Raw genomic sequence first — 22,228 nt, 5'->3', positions numbered from 1 at the left:
AAAGAACTGAAAACTGCTGTTCACAAATGCTCTCCATCCAACCTCACTGAGCTCGAGCTGTTTTGCAAGGAGGAATGGGAAAAAATGTCAGTCTCTCGATGTGCAAAACTGATAGAGACATACCCCAAGCGACTTACAGCTGTAATCGCAGCAAAAGGTGGCGCTACAAAGTATTAACTTAAGGGGGCTGAATAATTTTGCACGCCCAATTTTTCAGTTTTTGTTTTGTTAAAAAAGTTTGAAATATCCAATAAATGTCGTTCCACTTGTTGTTGATTCTTCACAAAAAATTACAGTTTTATATCTTTATGTTTGAAGCCTGAAATGTGGCAAAAGGTCGCAAAGTTCAAGGGGGCCGAATACTTTCGCAAGGCACTGTACATGTTTCTGTAAATCACAAAAATACATTATTTATTTATCTGTTATTTTACCAGGTAAGTTGACTGAGAACATATTCTCATTTGCAGCAACAACCTGGGGAATAGTTACAGGGGAGAGGAGGGGGATGAATGAGCCAATTGTAAACTGGGGATTATTAGGTGACCGTGATGGTTTGAGGGCCAGATTGGGATTTTATCCAGGACACTGGGGTTAACACCCCTATTCTTACAATAAGTGCCATGGGATCTTTAATGACCTCAGAGAGTCAGGACACCTGTTTAACATCCCATCCAAAAGACGTCAGCCTACATTGGGCAGTGTCCCCAATCGCTGCCCTGTGGCATTGGGATCATTTTTTTAGACCAGAGTAAAGAGTGCCTCCTACAGGCCCTCCAACACCACTTCCAGCAGCATCTGGTCTCCCATCCAGGAACTGACCAGGACCAACCCTGCTTAGCTTCAGAAGCAAGCCAGCAGTGGTATGCAGGGTGGTATGCTGCTGGTATACATGCACACACCGATCAGGTGCTAAAGATAAGCCTAAACATAGTCAGCGTATTACTGCATAATCACAGAAATATCATAAATAGGAGTGTTTTTTCAAAGCATCATGGTTTCAAACATATCTTATACTCATCATCTGGCCTAAACGTTTTCTTCACAAGGGAAATTCTATAAATTGTATGTAGCAAGTTATTTTAGGAGTCTCTTTGCGGTATACCACCAGTATTACTATAATGCAGACAGACAGAACACATTAAGAAGAAGTCTCCCACTGTTCCTCCAGAAATACCATTCCACCACAGGAAACGTGGAGAGAGGGACACCAGATGTCCCAACAGAGGAGGGCGGGGGGGGGGGGGGGGGGGGCACAGAGGAGACAGATGTTCTGCTGGGTGTTTAAAGAGGAGGAAAATGACAATAGCTAAAGAGGGCTTAGAAGTAATTGTCTCAGTCAGTGATCCTTTACATAATACTAGAATAGAAGTGTGGACCAGATGTTATGTGTAGGGAGGGCTAAGAGGTGATTTTAATGACCATGTGACCTGACAAGGTAAAATGCCTTGGCTATATGCCTAACTAGGGCCCAGAGGTTTTCCTTGGCTATATGCCTAACTAGGGCCCAGAGGTTTTCCTTGGCTATAGGCCTAACTACGTCACCGAGGTTTTCCTGGTCAGTTCACATGGACAGAGACAAACTCTGTGTCCTTGTTACATGGAAGGAATAAGTAGTTCCACTGAAAACTATCACATAGGCTACAGTAGTATCAAATATTAGGCTGATTAGAGAGATGTGGTTTCTATGACATAATAGATCAGGAGGGAGCATATTGAGGAAGCTCCCCACAGCTTGATGCTGAGTTACTGAACTGGACCTATGTGCACCAAGTCACATGATGTAGCCTAGAAGCTATCCTGTTGGCACTTGTTGGTAAACATCCATTATCTAGTAAATGAAACATACAGAGCCATGAGGACCACAGGTCAGTATAGCAATATTATCACTGTTTTACTAACAAGGGAAAAGTAATTTTGTAATACAGCATTATTTTTGATCTCCTATAGTCTATGTCCTATGTCATATCTATTTAACAGAAGGGAGAGGTGAGGGGGTTTTCAATGAGGTCATTCTAAGAATCTCTCTCATTGAGAGTCTCTGATGCACAAAATATCCCTAATTGGTTGGTTGGTTGGTTGTGTAGGACAGACTCATTAGTCATTAATTTATCTGTTCTTGAGAAGACCCCCCCCCCCCCCCCCCCCAAGCACACAATGGAGCAAAATATGGGTTTCCTCTGAGCCCTGTGTCTCACGAGAGTGGGCATCCGACCACAAGGACAAATATTTAGTGGGAGATGCCGACCCGGGTCCCGAGCACAGAGTCTTTGTCCAGCAGACTGGGTGGGAACAATACTCTCTACAGGAGAAGTCAGTGACCCCTGGGCCGAGGGGACAGACACACACACACAAACTGCGTATCCTCACAAATGCACGGACACACGGTACACAAGTATGTGCACACACACACAAACTTGTCCACTAGACCAGTGAGTATCACTACAAACATTTGCCTGAGTGACATAAAGGCCTAACGTAGATTGCATATTTCTTTATCTCAGAGATTACACTGTAAAATCACACCACTGTTCAGTTAGTCAAACCCTCTAAAATGTTGGTCAATGTTGAGTCAAACCTGTTCGTCACCTCACTTAATTCATAGACTAATCAATGCTGATAAATAGGCTATGGACATCCTGCATGTATTTCTTTATATTTGAATGATTGTCAATTTCATACTATTGCCTCTGTCTCGCTCTCCTTTTCAATTCATTCTCTTGTAGCCTACTTTCTGAAAGCCTAAGGTAGGCTGAGTTATAAAAAATAGAAATATTTGCTCATTTCTACCTTGGCCCCAGTGATGTACTGGGCAGTACACACTACCCTCTGTAGCGCCTTACGGTCGGATGCAGAGCAGTTGCCATACCAGCCGATGATTCAACCGGCCAGGATGCTCTCGATGGTGCAGCTGTAGAACTTTTGGAGGATCTGGGGACCTATGCCAAATCTTTTCAGTCTCCTCGCTGTACTGCAGCGCCAGCTGTGCCACCAGAGGCTCTGTCGTAACCGGCCGCATCCGGGAGGTCCGTGGGGCGACGCACAATTGGCCTAGCATCGTCCGGGTTAGGCCGGTAGGGATATCCTTGTCTCATCGCGCACCAGCGACTCCTGTGGCGGGCCGGGCGCAGTGCGCGCTAACCAAGGTTGCCAGGTGCACGGTGTTTCCTCCGACACATTGGTGCGGCTGGCTTCCAGGTGTTAAGAAGCAGTGCGGCTTGGTTGGGTTGTGTATCGGAGGACGCATGACTTTCGACCTTCGTCTCTCTCGAGCCCGTACGGGAGTTGAGCGATGAGACAAGATAGTAGCTACTAAAACAATTGGATACCACGAAATTGGGGGGGAAAAATACAATTAAAATAAAAATGGTTTTGTTTAAAAAATATATTTTCAGTCTCCTGAGGGGGAAGAGGCATCATTGTGCCGTCTTCACGACTGTCTTGGTGTGTTTGGACCATAGTTTATTGATGATGTGGACACCAAGGAACTTGAAAATCTCTCGACCCGCTCCACTACAGCCCCGTCGATGTGAATGGGGGCCCTCCTTTTCCTGTAGTCCACGATCAGCTCCTCTGTCTTGCTCTCTGACCTCCTCCCTATAGTCTGTCTCATCGTTGTCGGTGATCAGGCCTACCACTGTTGTATCGTCAGCAAACTTTAATGATGGTGTTTGAGTCGTGGGTGAACAGGGAGTACAGGAGGGGCCCCCGTGTTGAGGATCAAAATGGCAGATGCGTTGTTGCCTACCCTTACCACCTGGGGTTTACACAAGTTATTCAACAAGATACATTGGTTTCAGAAACTGCCAGAAGCTTCTGTTTACCACAGAGAGCAGTTGATTATATCTGTTCTCTTCTACCTTTCCTGGCTGGCAAAGTACCAGGATCTCTGGTTTTAAATTTAATTTAGAGAACTCAATTTGAAAACTGAATCTGAATGCATCTAAGAAGTTGAATATAAAAAATTTAATTATAGTTCGTATGCTTGATACATAAAGAATAAATGCAATATCTACCATATTGTAACTGAATATATAACTATTGAAATTGAATATTCAATTAAATTGAAAATTACATTTTCTATTTAATTTCAGAAGCAGCCCGTCTGGCGCATGACTCAATCCCTCTACAAGGCCACTAACGCCAGGCCCATGCAGACCCAGACCGCAGCGGGCGAGGAAAATCTTCATTTCAGCTATGTGCTACAGTGACGTGTCTAGTGTATACATTTCATATGCATAACACAATGATTTTTTTGTCGTGCAGCTGGTTAAAATAGCACCTGGTGAAATCTCTGACATATACAGGATTTGTAACCACTGACCAGACTTGAGCCCTCTGTTTATAAATAGCCCATTGAGCAAGGATCAAATCACACACTAGTAAGAATCCACCTCAAGCCAACCACTATACATACACCAAACGATGGGGGGCTCAGATTGCCTATAATGCATGTAAACTCAGCAAAAAGAAACATCCCTTTTTCAGGACCCTGTCTTTCAACAATAATTTGTAAAAATTTAAATAACTTCACAGATATTCATTGTAAAGGGTTTAAACACTGTTTCCCATGCTTGTTTAATGAACCATAAACAATTCATGAACATGCACCTGAGGAACGGCCGTTAAGACACTAACAGCTTACAGACGGTAGGCAATTAAGGTCACAGTTATGAAAACTTAGGACACTAAAGAGGACTTTCTACTGACTGAAAAAGGGTGAGCAGGGTCCCTGCTCATCTGCGTGAACGTGCCTTAGGCATGCTGCAAGGAGGCATGAGGATCGCAGATGTGGCCAGGGCAATAAATTGCCGTATGTGAGACGCCTAAGACAGCGCTACAGGGTGACAGGATGGACAGCTGCTCGTCCTTGCAGTGGCAGACCACGTGTCACAACACCTGCACAGGATCGGTACATCCGAACATCACACCTGCAGGACAGGTACAGGATGGCAACAACAACTGCCCGAGTTACACCAGGAAAGCACAATCCCTCCATCAGTGCTCAGACTGTCCGCAATAGGCTGAGAGAGGCTGGACTAAGGGCTTGTAGGCCTGTTGTAAGGCAGGTCCTCACCGGCAACAACGTTGCCTATGTGCACAACCCCACCGTCGCTGGACCAGACAGGACTGGCAAAAACTGCTCTTCACTGACGAGTGTCTCACCAGGGGTGATGGTCGGATTCGTGTTTATCATTGAAGGAATGAGAGTTACACCGAGGCCTGTACTCTGGAGCGGGATTGATTTGGAGGTGGAGGGTCCGTCATGGTCTGGGGTGGTGTGTCACAGCATCATCGGACTGAGCTTGTAGTCATTGCAGGCAAACTCAACGCTGTGCGTTACAGGGAAGACATCCTCCTCCCTCATGTGGTACCCTTCCTGCAGACTCATCCTGACATGACCCTCCAGCATGACAATGCCACCAGCCATACTGCTCGTTCTGTGCGTGATTTCCTGCAAGACAGGAATGTCAGTGTTCTGCAATGGCTAGCGAAGTGCCCGGATCTCAATCCCATTAAACACGTCTGGGACCTGTTGGATCGGAGGGAGAGGGCTAGGGTCATTCTCTCCAGAAATGTCTGGGAACTTGCAGGTGCCTTGGTGGAAGAGTGAGGTAACATCTCACAGCAAGAACTGGCAAATCTGGTGCAGTCCACAAGGAGGAGATGCACTGCAGTACTTAATGCAGCTAGTGGCCACACAAGATTCTGACTGTTACATTTGATGTTGACCCCCCCCCCCCCCCTTTGTTCAGGGACACATTATTCAATTTCTGTTAAGTTTGTCTCAGTTGTTAAATCTGGTTATGTTCATACAAATATATACACATGTTAAGTTTGCTTAAAATAAACACAGTTGACAGTAAGGACATGTCTTTTCTTTGCTGAGTTGATTTAAAGTAGAGATGCACTCACTGTCCAGGTTAACACGACAGTGTATGGTGTCTGTCCCCATGTTTTTCTTAAGTCAACACTCCAACAAAGTAAATAAATATTCAACTAACGGCATAATACCTCTTTACATCACGTAGCAGCACGGAACAGCCGTAACCACATGGTCTGTATGGCCATAAACACAGTAAGAAATGGCCATTGCAGCCATAAAGGTTCAAGTGTTGAGATGGGGCAGTATAGCATTACTCTGTGCTAAGTTTACAAGACCAGGGTAGCTACAGATGTAGGATCTTCATTTAAATCACCCTGTTCAAGGAGAACTTTCCTGCGATGAATGAAATTGAAAACATGTAGTTTATTTTAGGTTTAAAAAGGCTTCTGCAGTTTGTAATTTCCACTTTAAAATTCCAGACCTGATTTTTTTCAAAAATGTCCATTAATTATAATCCACATAATAATTCAAATTTCCTGTTGCTATAGGATTATTTTCCTGATATAGCAAACTGGCTCAAATTAAGATCCTACATCTGTAGGCTACTCTCTCTCTTACAAAATACATGTATATAGGACACGTCCTAAAGCTCATATATTTCCAGTTGCTTTTCTGCTGATTTAGACCACGTGAGGAAGCAACTCTTTCTCGCACAAGCACAGAGAGAGAAGTTCAATTCAGTCGAGACATTTCTGTTTATCAGCCATGTACCGGTCCATGAATAAAGATATTCTCTTAAATCACCAGTCATCTAACCACCAAATAAAGGAGTTTTGTTTTAGTTGCATACTGCTCTGCCTCCTGGCTGTCACTATGGCATGTTCAAGTCAAAGTGTATTGGTCACGTACACAGATTTGCAGATGTTATCTGCAGCAAGATGCTTGTGTTAATAGAAAACGTTTGACCTCTGTCATTGCCAACAAAGGGTATACAAGTATTGAGATAAGTATTTGGTCAATAACAAAAGTTTATTTTCCACCATAATTTGCAAATAAATTCATTAAAAATCCTACAATGTGATTTTCTGGATTTTTTTTCTCATTTTGGCTGTCATAGTTGAAGTGTACCTATGATGAAAATTACAGGCCTCTCTCATTTTTTAAGTGGGAGAACTTGCACAATTGGTGGCTGACTAAATACTTTTTTGCCCCACTGTAATGTATATAAATATATACAGTGCCTTGCGAAAGTATTTGGCCCCCTTGAACTTTGCGACCTTTTGCCACATTTCAGGCTTCAAACAAAGATATAAAACTGCATTTTTTTGTGAAGAATCAACAACAAGTGGGACACAATCATGAAGTGGAACGACATTTACTGGATATTTCAAACTTTTTTAACAAATAAAAAACTATTCAGCCCCCTTTAGTTAATACTTTGTAGCGCCACCAAATATCCAATAAATGTCGTTCCACTTCATGATTGTGTCCCACTTGTTGTTGATTCTTCACAAAAAAATACAGTTTTATATCTTTATGTTTGAAGCCTGAAATGTGGCAAAAGGTCGCAAAGTTCAAGGGGGCCGAATACTTTCGCAAGGCACTGTATACATATAATGGGGTGTAAAGACAGTATGGACTGTTTATGAACAGAAAAGGTGTGTACAGCAGTCATTATATTGGATGAGCCTTGACTAGAATACAGTATATACATATAAAGTGGGTAAAACAGTATGTAAACATTATTAAAATGACCAGGGTTCCATGACTCTGTGTACATAGGGCAGCAGTGTGGTCAAACTCTACTGTACTTCCATGGGGCTATTTGAAGACTAGCTGCATTCATGGGTATGTGTCAAAGAGTAAACCATTGTGGAAATGGATGTTGGCAGGGACAGGCTGTTAATTAGGCTCTGGATGGAAGATGATCTGCAGTGATGAGAACATTGGACATGAAAGCTTCGGGCCACATAGGGTTAGAGACTGTGTCTTGTCTTGGGGTGTGGTCTACACTGTTTTACAATCTAACACGGACTGACATCTGGTTATACATTTTTATGCAAAAATGTAGTATTAATCTAATTAATTTAAGGATTTGAGGGTAGTTTTAGACAGAATTAACCCACTTTTCCTCACTAAAAACCTCCCCCATGAGCCTTTAGTGAACCCCCAGAACCACACACAATCTATTTAGTTCATCAGAGCATTAGATCTGTACCAGTTGCAGTCTTGAAAGAGGAGTAATGGAGAGAAAGAAGGAGAGGGGGAAGGAGGAAAAGAGACCTAATGAGAGAGAGAGAGAGAGAGAGAGAGAGAGAGAGCGCTTGTGTGAGTGTAATATTTACTGTTCACTTTTATTGTTTATTTCACTTTTGTTTATCCATTTCACTTGCTTTGGCAATGTTAACATTTGTTTCCCATGCCAATACAGTCCTTGAATTGAAAGAGAGAAAGAAAGAGGGGAAAAAAAGAGAAAGAGAGCAGGGAAGCAATGGATCTCCCTAAAAGGATATGGTTCATTCTCACACAGCTACTTTTATTATCATTTTTTCACCTTTATTTAACCAGGTAGGCCAGTTGAGAACAAGTCATTTAAAACTGCGACCTGGCCAAGATAAAGCAAAGCAGTGTGACACAAACAGAGTTACACATGGAATAAACAAACGTACAGTCAATAACACAATAGAAACATCTATAAACAGTGTGTGCAAATGTAGTGAGATTAGGGGGGTTGAGTCAATAAATAGGCCATAGTGTCGAAATAATGACAATTTAGCAATTAAACACTGGAGTGATAAATGTGCAGAAGATGAATGTGCAAATAGATACTGGGGTACAAAGGAGCAAAACTAAAAATAACGGTATGGGGATGAGGTAGTTGGGTGGGCTATTTACAGATGAGCTGTGTACAGGTGCAATGATCGGCAAGCTGCTCTGACAGCTGATGCTTAAAGTTAGTGAGGGAATTCGTTCCAGTCATTGGCAGCAGAGAACTGGAAGGATACTTAGCAGACAATGAAGATGAACTGAAACAAGGAATAGGCCTGGGCCAAATCATTAAATCCCTGAATCACTTCACATCAAATGGCCATTAAATTCACCTGCCTTCCAAAGTACAGAGTCCTCACTCTTTCATACAAGCACATCTGGTAGGCATGTTATCATTTTTTTTTATATAAAAGACTTGTACTGTGAAATCAGCGGCACACTAGATGTGCCTTCTAGCCGTAGAACCCTTTACACAGACATTTGTCCAGAGTGACCTTTAGCAAGTATCTGGCCCTTGAGTCTAATTTGTGTTTGGAGGTGCGCCAATAGCTTTTCGACCGTTTCCCTGCATTCTAGATCACTGGGGAGGGAGCACATGGTGGTGGACAGATTTGTGATAGATATCATGCCTGGTCTGGTTTAATTCTCTCTCTTTTCGCTATCATCCTTCACAGTACATTTCTGGAAACACTGCAGGATAGAACTTGATGCAGAACTATCAGGGCATCACAACAACTTCCTGTTTCTAATGTACATTTCCCCTCCAGCACGACATTTAATGGCTTCCCTCCAAGCCAACGCCAAAGAAACAACAGTTCCTCCTTCCAGGGGACCAATCAATGGTCCTGTTTCCTCCGAAAAGGAAACATCCACACAACACCAGGCGTAATGAAGTGCTGTCAAGGGTGAGGAAGCAACAGGAACAATACCTGATGGTGGAGATATGAGCAAACAGACAGGCTGAGAAAACAGACAGGCTGAGAGAACAGACAGGCTGAGAGAACAGACAGGCTGAGAGGACAGACAGGCTGAGAGGACAGACAGGCTGAGAGGACAGACAGGCTGAGAGGACAGACAGGCTGAGAGGACAGACAGGCTGAGAGGACAGACAGGCTGAGAGGACAGACAGGCTGAGAGGACAGACAGGCTGAGAGGACAGACAGGCTGAGAGAACAGACAGGCTGAGAGAACAGACAGGCTGAGAGAACAGACAGGCTGAGAGAACAGACAGGCTGAGAGAACAGACAGGCTGATAGGCACACTGTTCATTTCATATTTATTAGACTCCAGAAGATGTTGAGCTCATTTGTAACTCTGTTCCAATATTTCTCTCAAAAGGGTTGCTAATGAGAAGATTGAGATCAGCACTGGCAGTCTGTTTATAGCATAGCTACAACAACAACCAATCACAGAGAAAAGGTGATCAATTCACCAGATGTAATGCTGACATTAGCTGGCCAGTCCATTTCACAGTTCCCTACTGGTGGCTCTGGTTGAGGTCACAGAGAGAACAGTAGTGAAACCTGACTTGAGAGTAAAGAGGAAATAATGCAAAAGTTTACAAGGAAGAAACATGGAACAAGGCCTAATTAAAGTGGGAGGGTGTTCTTCTTCTTTGTGTTAGCTAGGTGATGCGAAAAATTTAAGAGGAACATCTGTTTTTGGACTGGAGAAAATCACAGATGAATGACCATAATTGGCTTTTCATGGCCATCGGACTACATTTGTAAGTGAGAAGTAATGCTAGCTATCTCTCTGTCGTCCAAAGGCAAAGACCTGTCAGGCTCTTATAGAACACCTGACAGCAGGAGAATGAATAGATTTACCTTGAGGCAATTGTCACCATTGGAGACTCGCACTAGAACTGACTGAAGCAATCAGCCAATCATTCGCCTTCACCAGTAGAGAGAGCAAAATCAATGACGAGTCAGGAGTGGTCACACATGATGGCTGTACCCAATACACATCAATCTAGGCTATTTATAATTTTTTTAAACACACATCATTATAGCCTACATACAGTGCAGGGATGAGTTGGCTTTGGATATGGGATCTCAAGTGTGTTGTCTCAACACTCTCTTCTCCAAGGTGGCATAGCAGTTCAGACGTCTTTTGTCCTCGTCTTGTCGTGTCCTGTATATATATATATATATTTACAACTTTTTCACATACATTTTATTTTTATTTTCCATCAACTCATCTTCAAAACACTCTCCTGCAACCCGCCTCACCAATGTATATTTATAAAAAAGTATTATTTACCTCAGATCTGTAATCCTCCAAGAAGCTAGCCAGAAGCTAATCCAGAAGCTAGTTGGCTCCTTTACTGGCAAGTCGTTGGTGTTCAGCTAACCACGGTTTGTGGTCATCGGCTATCCTTTGGCTCGAAAGTCTATCGCCAGTTCTGTACGGCGCAGCGCGGCTCGGAGCGGAGCATACCGGACCAATTTTTCTCTCCATGTCCCTGGATTTCGACTGCTCTCTGGACATTCATGCCCGGATCTCACAGCTAGCTAGCTGCTATCCGTGTGACTATCGGCCTTCGTCGATTCCGGAGCAAACATCAATTGTTCCGGAGCTAGCAAGCTCCGTCAATCACTCCTGAGTTCCATCAATCGCACCTGGGCTGCAGTCGCCTATCCGGACCCGTTTTGCTGCCTTCGAGGAGCCCCACCGGGCCTTCACAACTGGACTGCCGACGTTATCTACCCGAAGGAGTTATTTGGCTGGCTCCTCCGTCGCGACGTTACCTGAACGCCCATCTGCGGCCTGCTAACCGTTAGCTGTCTTACCGGCTGCTATCTGAATAGACAATCGGACAATTTAAAAAAAAAATATATATATATATATATATTTTTTTTTTTTTAATTATTATTATTATGTTTTCTTCTTGGGCCTCTATAACTATATCTATTGTTTTTATTTTTGTTGTTGTTGTGTGATTTGGATTGATCCCCTCTACCACACGGAACCCCACTAATCTACTGACGGAGCGCAGGAGGTGGCTAACAACAGACCTCCATCCTATGCTAGCTTGCTACCGATGCCCTGGCTAGCTGTCTAAATCACCAACCAACCTCTCCACTCACCGGACCCTTTTGATCACTCGACTAAGCATGCCTCTCCTTAATGTCAATATGTCTTGTCCATTTCTGTTCTGGTTAGTGTTTATTGGCTTATTTCACTGTAGAGCCTCTAGTCCTGCTCACTATACCTTATCCAACCTATTAGTTCCACCACCCACACATGCAATGACATCTCCTGGTTTCAACGATGTTTCTAGAGACAATATCTCTCTCTTCATCACTCAATACCTAGGTTTACCTCCACTGTATTCACATCCTACCATACATTTGTCTGTACATTATACCTTGATGCTATTTTATCGCCCCCAGAAACCTCCTTTTACTCTATGTTCCAGACGTTCTAGACGACCAATTCTCATAGCTTTTAGCCGTACCCTTATTCTACTCCTCCTATGTTCCTCTGGCGATGTAGAGGTGAATCCAGGCCCTGCAGTGCCTAGCTCCACTCCTATTCCCCAGGCGCTCTCTTTTGACGACTTCTGTAACCGTAATAGCCTTGGTTTCATGCATGTTAACATTAGAAGCCTCCTCCCTAAGTTTGTTCTATTCACTGCTTTAGCACACTCTGCCAACCCGGATGTTCTAGCTGTGTCTGAATCCTGGCTTAGGAAGACCACCAAAAACTCAGACATTTTAATTCCAAACTACAACATTTTCAGACAAGATAGAACTGCCAAAGGGGGCGGTGTTGCAATCTACTGCAAAGATAGCCTGCAGAGTTCTGTCCTACTATCCAGGTCTGTACCCAAACAATTTGAACTTCTACTTTTAAAAATCCACCTCTCTAAAAACAAGTCTCTCACCGTTGCCGCCTGCTATAGACCACCCTCTGCCCCCAGCTGTGCTCTGGACACCATATGTGAACTGATTGCCCCCCATCTATCTTCAGAGTTCGTGCTGCTAGGCGACCTAAACTGGAACATGCTTAACACCCCAGCCATCCTACAATCTAAACTTGATGCCCTCAATCTCACACAAATAATCAATGAACCTACCAGGTACCTCCCCAAAACCTTAAACACGGGCACCCTCATAGATATCATCCTAACCAACTTCCCCTCTAAATACACCTCTGCTGTCTTCAACCAAGATCTCAGCGATCACTGCCTCATTGCCTGCATCCGTAATGGGTCAGCGGTCAAACGACCTCCACTCATCACTGTAAAACGCTCCCTGAAACACTTCTGCGAGCAGGCCTTTCTAATCGACCTGGCCGGGGTATCCTGGAAGGATATTGATCTCATCCCGTCAGTAGAGGATGCCTGGATATTTTTTTTAAATGCCTTCCTAACCATCTTAAATAAACATGCCCCATTTAAGAAATTTAGAACCAGGAACAGATATAGCCCTTGGTTCTCCCCAGACCTGACTGCCCTTAACCAACACAAAAACATCCTATGGCGTTCTGCATTAGCATCGAACAGCCCCCGTGATATGCAGCTGTTCAGGGAAGCTAGAAATCATTATACACAGGCAGTTAGAAAAGCCAAGGCTAGCTTTTTCAAGCAGAAATTTGCTTCCTGCAACACTAACTCAAAAAAGTTCTGGGACACTGTAAAGTCCATGGAGAATAAGAACACCTCCTCCCAGCTGCCCACTGCACTGAAGATAGGAAACACTGTCACCACTGATAAATCCACCATAATTGAGAATTTCAATAAGCATTTTTCTACGGCTGGCCATGCTTTCCACCTGGCTACTCCTACCCCGGACAACAGCACTGCACCCCCAACAGCAACTCGCCCAAGCCTTCCCCATTTCTCCTTCTCCCAAATCCATTCAGCTGATGTTCTGAAAGAGCTGCAAAATCTGGACCCCTACAAATCAGCCGGGCTAGACAATCTGGACCCTTTCTTTCTAAAATTATCTGCCGAAATTGTTGCCACCCCTATTACTAGCCTGTTCAACCTCTCTTTCGTGTCGTCTGAGATTCCCAAAGATTGGAAAGCAGCTGCGGTCATCCCCCTCTTCAAAGGGGGGGACACTCTTGACCCAAACTGCTACAGACCTATATCTATCCTACCGTGCCTTTCTAAGGTCTTCGAAAGCCAAGTCAACAAACAGATTACCGACCATTTCGAATCTCACCATACCTTCTCTGCTATGCAATCCGGTTTCAGAGCTGGTCATGGGTGCACCTCAGCCACGCTCAAGGTCCTAAACGATATCTTAACCGCCATCGATAAGAAACATTACTGTGCAGCCGTATTCATTGATCTGGCCAAGGCTTTCGACTCTGTCAATCACCATATCCTCATCGGCAGACTCGACAGCCTTGGTTTCTCAAATGATTGCCTCGCCTGGTTCACCAACTACTTCTCTGATAGAGTTCAGTGTGTCAAATCGGAGGGTCTGCTGTCCGGACCTCTGGCAGTCTCTATGGGGGTGCCACAGGGTTCAATTCTTGGACCGACTCTCTTCTCTGTATACATCAATGAGGTCGCTCTTGCTGCTGGTGAGTCCCTGATCCACCTCTACGCAGACGACACCATTCTGTATACTTCCGGCCCTTCTTTGGACACTGTGTTAACAACCCTCCAGGCAAGCTTCAATGCCATACAACTCTCCTTCCGTGGCCTCCAATTGCTCTTAAATACAAGTAAAACTAAATGCATGCTCTTCAACCGATCGCTACCTGCACCTACCCGCCTGTCCAACATCACTACTCTGGACGGCTCTGACTTAGAATACGTGGACAACTACAAATACTTAGGTGTCTGGTTAGACTGTAAACTCTCCTTCCAGACCCATATCAAACATCTCCAATCCAAAGTTAAATCTAGAATTGGCTTCCTATTTCGCAACAAAGCATCCTTCACTCATGCTGCCAAACATACCCTTGTAAAACTGACCATCCTTCCAATCCTCGACTTTGGCGATGTCATTTACAAAATAGCCTCCAATACCTTACTCAACAAATTGGATGCAGTCTATCACAGTGCAATCCGTTTTATCACCAAAGCCCCATATACTACCCACCATTGCGACCTGTACGCTCTCGTTGGCTGGCCCTCGCTTCATACTCGTCGCCAAACCCACTGGCTCCATGTCATTTACAAGACCCTGCTAGGTAAAGTCCCCCCTTATCTCAGCTCGCTGGTCACCATAGCATCTCCCACCTGTAGCACACGCTCCAGCAGGTATATCTCTCTAGTCACCCCCAAAACCAATTCCTTCTTTGGCCGCCTCTCCTTCCAGTTCTCTTCTGCCAATGACTGGAACGAACTACAAAAATCTCTGAAACTGGAAACACTTATCTCCCTCACTAGCTTTAAGCACCAACTGTCAGAGCAGCTCACAGATTACTGCACCTGTACATAGCCCACCTATAATTTAGCCCAAACAACTACCTCTTTCCCAACTGTATTTAATTTTAATTAATTTATTTATTTTGCTCCTTTGCACCCCATTATTTTTTTTATTTCTACTTTGCACATTCTTCCATTGCAAAACTACCATTCCAGTATTTTACTTGCTATATTGTATTTACTTTGCCATCATGGCCTTTTTTGCCTTTACCTCCCTTCTCACCTAATTTGCTCACATTGTATATAGACTTGTTTATACTGCATTATTGACTGTATGTTTGTTTTTACTCCATGTGTAACTCTGTGTCGTTTTATCTGTCGAACTGCTTTGCTTTATCTTGGCCAGGTCGCAATTGTAAATGAGAACTTGTTCTCAACTTGCCGACCTGGTTAAATAAAGGTAAATAATAATAAAACATTCAACCTGCAATGATTCAATAATTATTTCATTGCTAACAATATTCACTCTCTCTGACATTTGTCAGATCCCAGATATCAACCCTGAAAAGTATTAGCCTGTACTGACTCATCACTCGAGGGAAGACCAATTGAACATGCATCAAACATGAGAGCTATACTTTCAGGGATACTGAACCACATCAGTACATGGACTGAAACGGTCTTCCCCTCAGGCCTAAGGCAGACACAGAGGTCCAGGCTCATAAACACTAGATGGATGATCTCAAGGAGGGATCTGGCAAGTGGGGCACATGCCATAATCATTGTCAGACAGGGGAAAAAGCTAATTGTAAGATCCGAGTCTGGCACGTGTCACAGACTGTTACCCATGGAGACGGGACTAGTTCCTCCACACCCCGCCCAGCGTGGCTTGAACTAAGACACAGAGAGAGAAAGAGAGAGACAGACCGAGACAGAGAGAACATTCTGTGGTCTGACGTAGAGATTAGTTGATACATTGAAGGAAATCCTGTTCTCATACGACACACACAAACACACAACTTGCATGAACACATCTTCAATTCTTACTCTCCAATAAACATCTGTAAATCTCAACTTTTCAATCTGTAAGTCAAGAGTTTGCTTTGTTTGTGTGTTTTCACTGTCATTCGATCTAAAATCTGATAAATATTTATTCAGTTCCTTTTTTAGGTTGCTAAGGAACACGGGTGGTGTGTGAGAGACAATATTCAGCATGTGAGCCCAGGAGCAACTTCTGCTTCAGAGAAAAACTAGTAGCACTCTCACTTCTTCTGACTTCACCCTGTTTGCTTCTGATCAAGGCTCATCGTGTGTAGGTGTAAATCACTGATTAGTTCAGGGGAAATCTGCTGTGAATGTTTCAGTTCAATTAACTATTGGTTAGTTCCTCAACACAAGCCTGTAGCTTCAAACAATCTCAGTATGGCTCCTCAACAACAGTATACCCTCTCCAACTCAGCAGAAGACCAGACACTCTGACACCGGTCTTAACAAGCTCAGTGTAGGCGGTAGACCTGAAACAGAACCCTATTGAATCGTAGAGTCAAGGTTCTGCTATTAGTCTTAGAAACATTGTGGAGAAGTTTCACTTTTATAGCCTGTCGTCGTTGAGGTGGCTACCGGTTTCAGGAGAGCAGTTCCCTATAGAGGAACGAATGACAAAGAGGAGGCACCTCCAGTGAAACCACCCAATGACAGAAAGGCAGACGTCATATGAAAAGGACCCATAATATCATGCAAATCATTAGGCTGCTGCTATCCTTTTCCTGCATATCTCAACACTTTTTATGTCACTCAATCACAGGCCTTTTTTCCCTCTCTCAACGCTCCTCTCTTTCTCCTTGTCCCTTGTTCTCCTCTCCTGTGGAGAAATGTGGTTCTCCCTATCTCCAACACTCCTCTCTTTCTTTTCTAATTTCCTCCTTGGAGTAATGTGGAACACTCAGATCAGAGGTGAACCTACTGGGCCTCCTGGGGAGGTCAGAGAGGGAGTCAGAGAGGAAGGGGAGCGGGAAACATTAATAACACTGCCACTCGGCAGGTGGGTGAAGGAGTAGTGAAGAGGAGGAAGCGGAGAATGGAGACCCCCTGTGACAACAAGAGGAAGGGGTTCTAGACTTAATATTAGACTATCTCCGCCCCCGCACACTCACAGAGAGAAAACAAGCAGGCTCAGGTTTCAGCCCCAGAAGTGCCCTGAATGTAAAGTGAACCACAGGGGAGCCATGGCAGGGAACAGGGGGGCCAGGACAGGGGATGCTGGGGGACTCCAGGGCCAGGCAAGGGAAAAGGAACTCAGAAAACCAGAGTGAAAACTCTAAAACCCTCGGCCCGTTCACAGCTCAGTACAGCACAGACTAACTTAACCGACAACAGCTCGGCACTGTCTCTATTACAACTATCGATGCATGAGCGTCGTTCAAGCAGTGGCTTAGCATGCGCCCCCGCAAGGCGATATGGAAAATCATACCATTGCTATTTTGAAATACTAAGTAAACGGTATATCGTACAAGCCTTGTTGTGTCCACGTCATTACAATGAAATTATGTTGAACCAAAATGGAATAGACATCTGTCGTGTTCGATCAATGTGGAGTAGTATTTCAGCCAAAACTTACCTTCAGTTGCTGCTCTTTGAGCAGTGTTGCCCTCCCTAACTCCATCGGCAGGCCCGTCAGAAATGGGGCTCCCTCAGACTGCGTATAGGAATGTGAGTATAAATGTGAGTATCTATGTCTGTATGTGTTTGTCTGTCTCTTTCTCATACCAGCCCTGACCAAATTCCTAAGAGAAGTGAAAAACGGTGTTAAAAGTAACGACCACTAAAGGTTACTGTCCTATTTCCCCTTTCAGAGCTGAGATTGAGCAGTATAGGATTGAGTACTAACGTGAATTGTGTAGTATGTATATGGACTCCTTGCTACGATCCATTTAGTGTGTAACTGAATTAAGAAAGCTTATTAAGATTATGGGAATCTAAATGACTAGGGCTCCCTCTGACTGACATGGAAAATACATCACCTGGCTGGTTGCCATGTTACGACATTATATACACAGTGGAAATACAAAACACTCGAAACTCCTAATATTGAGTCCCCCACCTTTTTGCCCTCAGAACAGCCTCAACTCGTTGGGGCGTGGACTCTACAAGGTGTCGAAAGCTTTCCACAGGGATGTCGACTCCAATGGTTCCCACAGTTGTGTCAAGTTGGCTGGTAGTGGACTTCTACTCCGAATAGCTCGTTCCATCTCAACCCACAGATGCTCAATTGGATTGAGATCTGGTGACTGGGTGCATCTGGTGACACTGCAGTAAGCTGAATTCACGGTCATGTTGGTGGAACCATTCCTAGCCTTCTGGCATGGGGCATTATCCTGCTGCCAAGAAGGGATGCACCTGTTTGGCAATGATGCTCAGATATCCTGTGGCATTCAAACATTGCTCCACTTTTAACAAGGGGCCCAATGTGTGCCATGAAAACACACCACACGCAATCACACCACCACCAGCAGCAGCCAGCAATGTTGACATGTGGCATGATGTATGCATGTACTCGTGGTTTTCTCCATACCTTAGTCCTCCCATCAGCTTGAAACAGCAGGAACCAGGATTCATCAGACGAGGCAATGTTTTTCATATTCTCCAGTGTCCAGTGTTTTCTTTCCTTAGCCGACTCCAACCACAGTTTATTGTTTTTTGCTGAAAGAAGTGGAAGTCTGGAAGGTCGTCGGCTGCATACCCCATTCGTGTCAAGGTACGACGAGATGTGCATTATTTTATGGGTCTTTGGGTACCAATGCTGTACTGGGATGTCAGTTGACTAACTGTAGCCTGTCTATTGCTCTGCACAACTCGTGCCAGCCTCCTTTGTCCTCTTTCATCAATGACCCATTTTTCGACCACTGGCCTGTATGTCCATTGGGTGAATGAACATTCTTCATACACACGGGAAACAGAATGTTTGTGAAAAACTCAGCAGCATTGCAGTTCTTGACACACTTAAACTGGTGTACCTGGCACCTACTACCATACACCGTTCAAAGGCACTTCAATATTTTGTCTCCCCTTCATCTACACTGATTGAAGTAGATTTAACAGGTGACATCAATAAGGGATCATAGCCTTCACCTGGATTCACCAGGTCAGTCAATGTCATGTATTCCTAATGTTTTGTACACACAGTGTATGTGCACTTGTTTTGGGGAATTTCTCTCCTTATTTGTCTTTCTTCCTTTAATAATCTAAGTGACCATCTTATCATATAAAAGAGGTTAACTCCATTATGACATTCTCCTGGGGCTTGCAGACCAGAAGAAAGGTTAACCCTGGCTGATGCCCCATGTAATTCCATCCCAGAGTCACATTTCCAGATGAAATAGCTTAGAAATCTGTTGTCTGTTTTGAGACACGGTGGCAGAAACATTATGTACAAAATAACTTACAAATAACGCTAAAAACATACACAATTGTACATTTGTTTACGGGATCGAAAAACGGCAGCCATCTCCTTCAGTGGCATTTAGAACCTAAAAGGGATCTCCAGCTGTCCCGATCGAAGAACCCTTTGTGGTTCCAGGTAGAACCCTTTCCACAGAGGGTTCTACATGGAACCCAAAAAGGGTTCTCATATGGGGTCAGCTGAAAAACAGTTTAGGAACTATTTTTTCTAAGAGTGTAGGCCTAGGTCAAGAACAAAAATGTAAATATCCCTATACAAACATGTCATGTGGATAATGACAGTGACTACCATCAACAGCATGACCTGTGACCCTTAACCCCTGACTTTTATGGCCAAGGGTGACAGTTCCAACCTTCACCTAATTTCTAAATGTAGGCATGTAACATCCTAACTGAACTGTTTGGGCTATTCCATTTGGGGCGTGTTCCATTTGTTTTAAAGTAGTCCTTCATTGTAAATAAGAATGTGTTCTTAACTGACTTGCCTAGTTAAATAAAGGTTACACACACACACACCACACTGACCAAAAAGTTATTTTGTTGGCATTTACGTATTTCCCCATTACCAGTAAAACGTGATCAAAACCTATTTCTTTCACTTACTTGCTGTGCTGTTTCGTTGTTCATTTGTTGAGTCGTTTCATTCTCAAACAGGATTTCATGGAACGCCATTTGGGTCTTTTCAGTTCTTTTTTTGGGGGGGGGGGGGGATTTTACCCTCTTTTCTCCAATTGTTAGTAGTTACTATCTTGTCTACAACTCCCGTACGGGCTCGGGAGAGATGAAGGTCGAAAGCCATGCGTCCTCCGAAACACAACCCAACCAAGCCGCACTGCTTCTTAACACAGCATGCATCCAACCCGAAACCAATGTGTCAGAGGAAACACTGCGCACCTGGAGACCTGGTTAGCGTACACTGCGCCCGGCCCGCCACAGGAGTCGCTAGTGCGCGATGAGACAAGGATATCCCTACCGGCAAAACCCTCCCTAACCTGGACTGCGACAGAGCCTGGGCTCGAACCCAGAGTCTCTAGATGCAGTGCCCTTGACCACTGCGCCACCCAGGAGGCCCTTATTTGAGTATTTTCTATGGAACGCCATTTGGCCGTTTGGGTCTTTGCGTGTCAAAAAAGATACATGTTAAACAACACTATTTGACGTGTCAAATAACACTATTTGACGTGTCAAATAACACTATTTGACGTGTCATATAAGCTTGTTGACCAATCAGGACCTGAATATGACTGCACGGCACATGATAATTTTACGCGTTCATTCATTTTTTACGTAGTTATTACACATTGATTACTATCACTAGTATTTCATATGTCACAACGATTCATCGATACGTATGCTATGATGCTGTTAAAGTTGTCTCGTGCACCTACAGTGCTGGTCATAAAAAAAGCTAGCCAGCTCATGGATGCAAACAATGTTCTTCCTCAAAAACATAGCAAAATGACAATCGCGCCTCACTAGCCAGATGAAGCCAGCTGGCTGCTTATAAACGTTAGCTTTGGGCAACAGGGTTAAGTAGCTGGCTAGCTATTTATTTTCATGAACTGAAGTTCAATTTCAATAGGCGAACAACAAGTGGCAACCTAGCTAATACTTACTCACAAGGATTCCTAAATCATTGCTAAGAATAATGAAAATGACTGCAGTTCCTACTGGTAATTGTTTTCAGGCTGGTTGTATTGGTGCTAGCTAGGTACCAAGCTAAAGCTAGCTACCCCAGAAGTTGCGGTCTAACAAATTATGCTTTATTACCAACGAGGTATTGCAAACACATCGTTCGTGGCCAGTATTTGCTTGTTTGCAGACTTCTTCGTACAGCTTTGACCGTGCTACTGTATATCTTTTGACATGCAAAGACCCAAGCAGCGTTCCATAGTATGCATGTCGTGAAGCTAGCAGTGACGCTATTACTGTGCAACTCCGGTAGGGCAACATCTGAAAAATAGCTCACTTGGTAGCGTGTACTGGTGTTCGACCAGTCGGCGAAAGCCAACATCACCCACGACAGAGAACAATTGATTGTCAAGGGCAATGAATTCCATTATCTTGGCATTAATGGAATTTGCCTTTGTTGTCTCGCTGAAATGTTCTTACTCTTTCAAATGACTGCTCGACTTGTTGACTGCTCAATCCACACAGCAGACACAGGCTAGGTTAGGAATACTGTGTTGCACGTGTAGCGCTAAATTTCCCTTGGCGTCATTACGTCATGTACCTACATTATATAGGGCTGCACATCAGCTTTGACATCGGTTTTGCACATCGGCTTTAAACTAGACATCGGACGATATCGATGTTGGCATTTTTAGATAATATCGGCCGATTCTGATATGTTCACCGATATATCGTGCATCCCTAGTTTATGCCACCTGCTGGACTGGAAGATGAACACAGCCTGAGGACAGACTACATGCCCTCTGGACCAAAGAATAATCTACAAAATTAGGCCTTCACATGAAATATGGAACCAGTGGGACTATATTTAGTACCAGCTAAAAAAAAAATATTCACAACAGAACAAAATATACCAAGTTAACAGGTAAGAGTAATATGACCTATTTTTGTCATAGGCCATACTCCTTTTTGAATCATCAAGAATACCAATGAGAAACAACAACTCGGCCGACTGTATAACACGGAATTTGGAGCTGCAAGGCTGAGAGAAAGGATTTGTCCAAATATAACAGAGACCTAATAGAATGTGGTTTAGATTTACCGGGTCAACTCTCTGTGTTTGGTCTAGACTGTTCAATACTCTCTCCTCTCTGTGTCAAGTGGAAAATGCAAGTTTGCAGTTCAATAGAAATCTGATTCTCTCTTAAGTC

At 43.9% G+C, this 22,228-nt stretch overlaps 1 protein-coding gene across 21 annotated transcripts in view; it reads right to left on the bottom strand.

Annotated features, from left to right (window-relative positions):
* LOC109868675 (formin-binding protein 1) overlaps positions 1–22,228 on the bottom strand; it is a 105,841-nt gene that overhangs the window by 78,169 nt on the left and 5,444 nt on the right. For 4 of the 21 annotated variants that reach the window (XM_031802251.1, XM_020458399.2, XM_020458391.2 and 1 more), the window contains exon 1: positions 17,545–17,651. The exons of 4 other annotated variants lie outside the window; for them this stretch is intronic. In XM_031802251.1, coding sequence (XP_031658111.1) covers positions 17,545–17,589 — 45 coding nt within the window. In that variant the 5' untranslated portion in view covers positions 17,590–17,651. Of the gene's footprint in view, positions 1–17,544; positions 17,655–22,228 lie in introns of those variants that run through there. 13 more of the 21 variants (XM_020458393.2, XM_020458397.2, XM_020458398.2 and 10 more) reach the window with 6 other exon arrangements.

The sequence above is a fragment of the Oncorhynchus kisutch genome, linkage group LG23 (genome assembly GCF_002021735.2).
Source record: "Oncorhynchus kisutch isolate 150728-3 linkage group LG23, Okis_V2, whole genome shotgun sequence".
NCBI lineage: Eukaryota > Metazoa > Chordata > Actinopteri > Salmoniformes > Salmonidae > Oncorhynchus > Oncorhynchus kisutch.
This window is presented reverse-complemented; position numbering and strand designations above follow the sequence as displayed.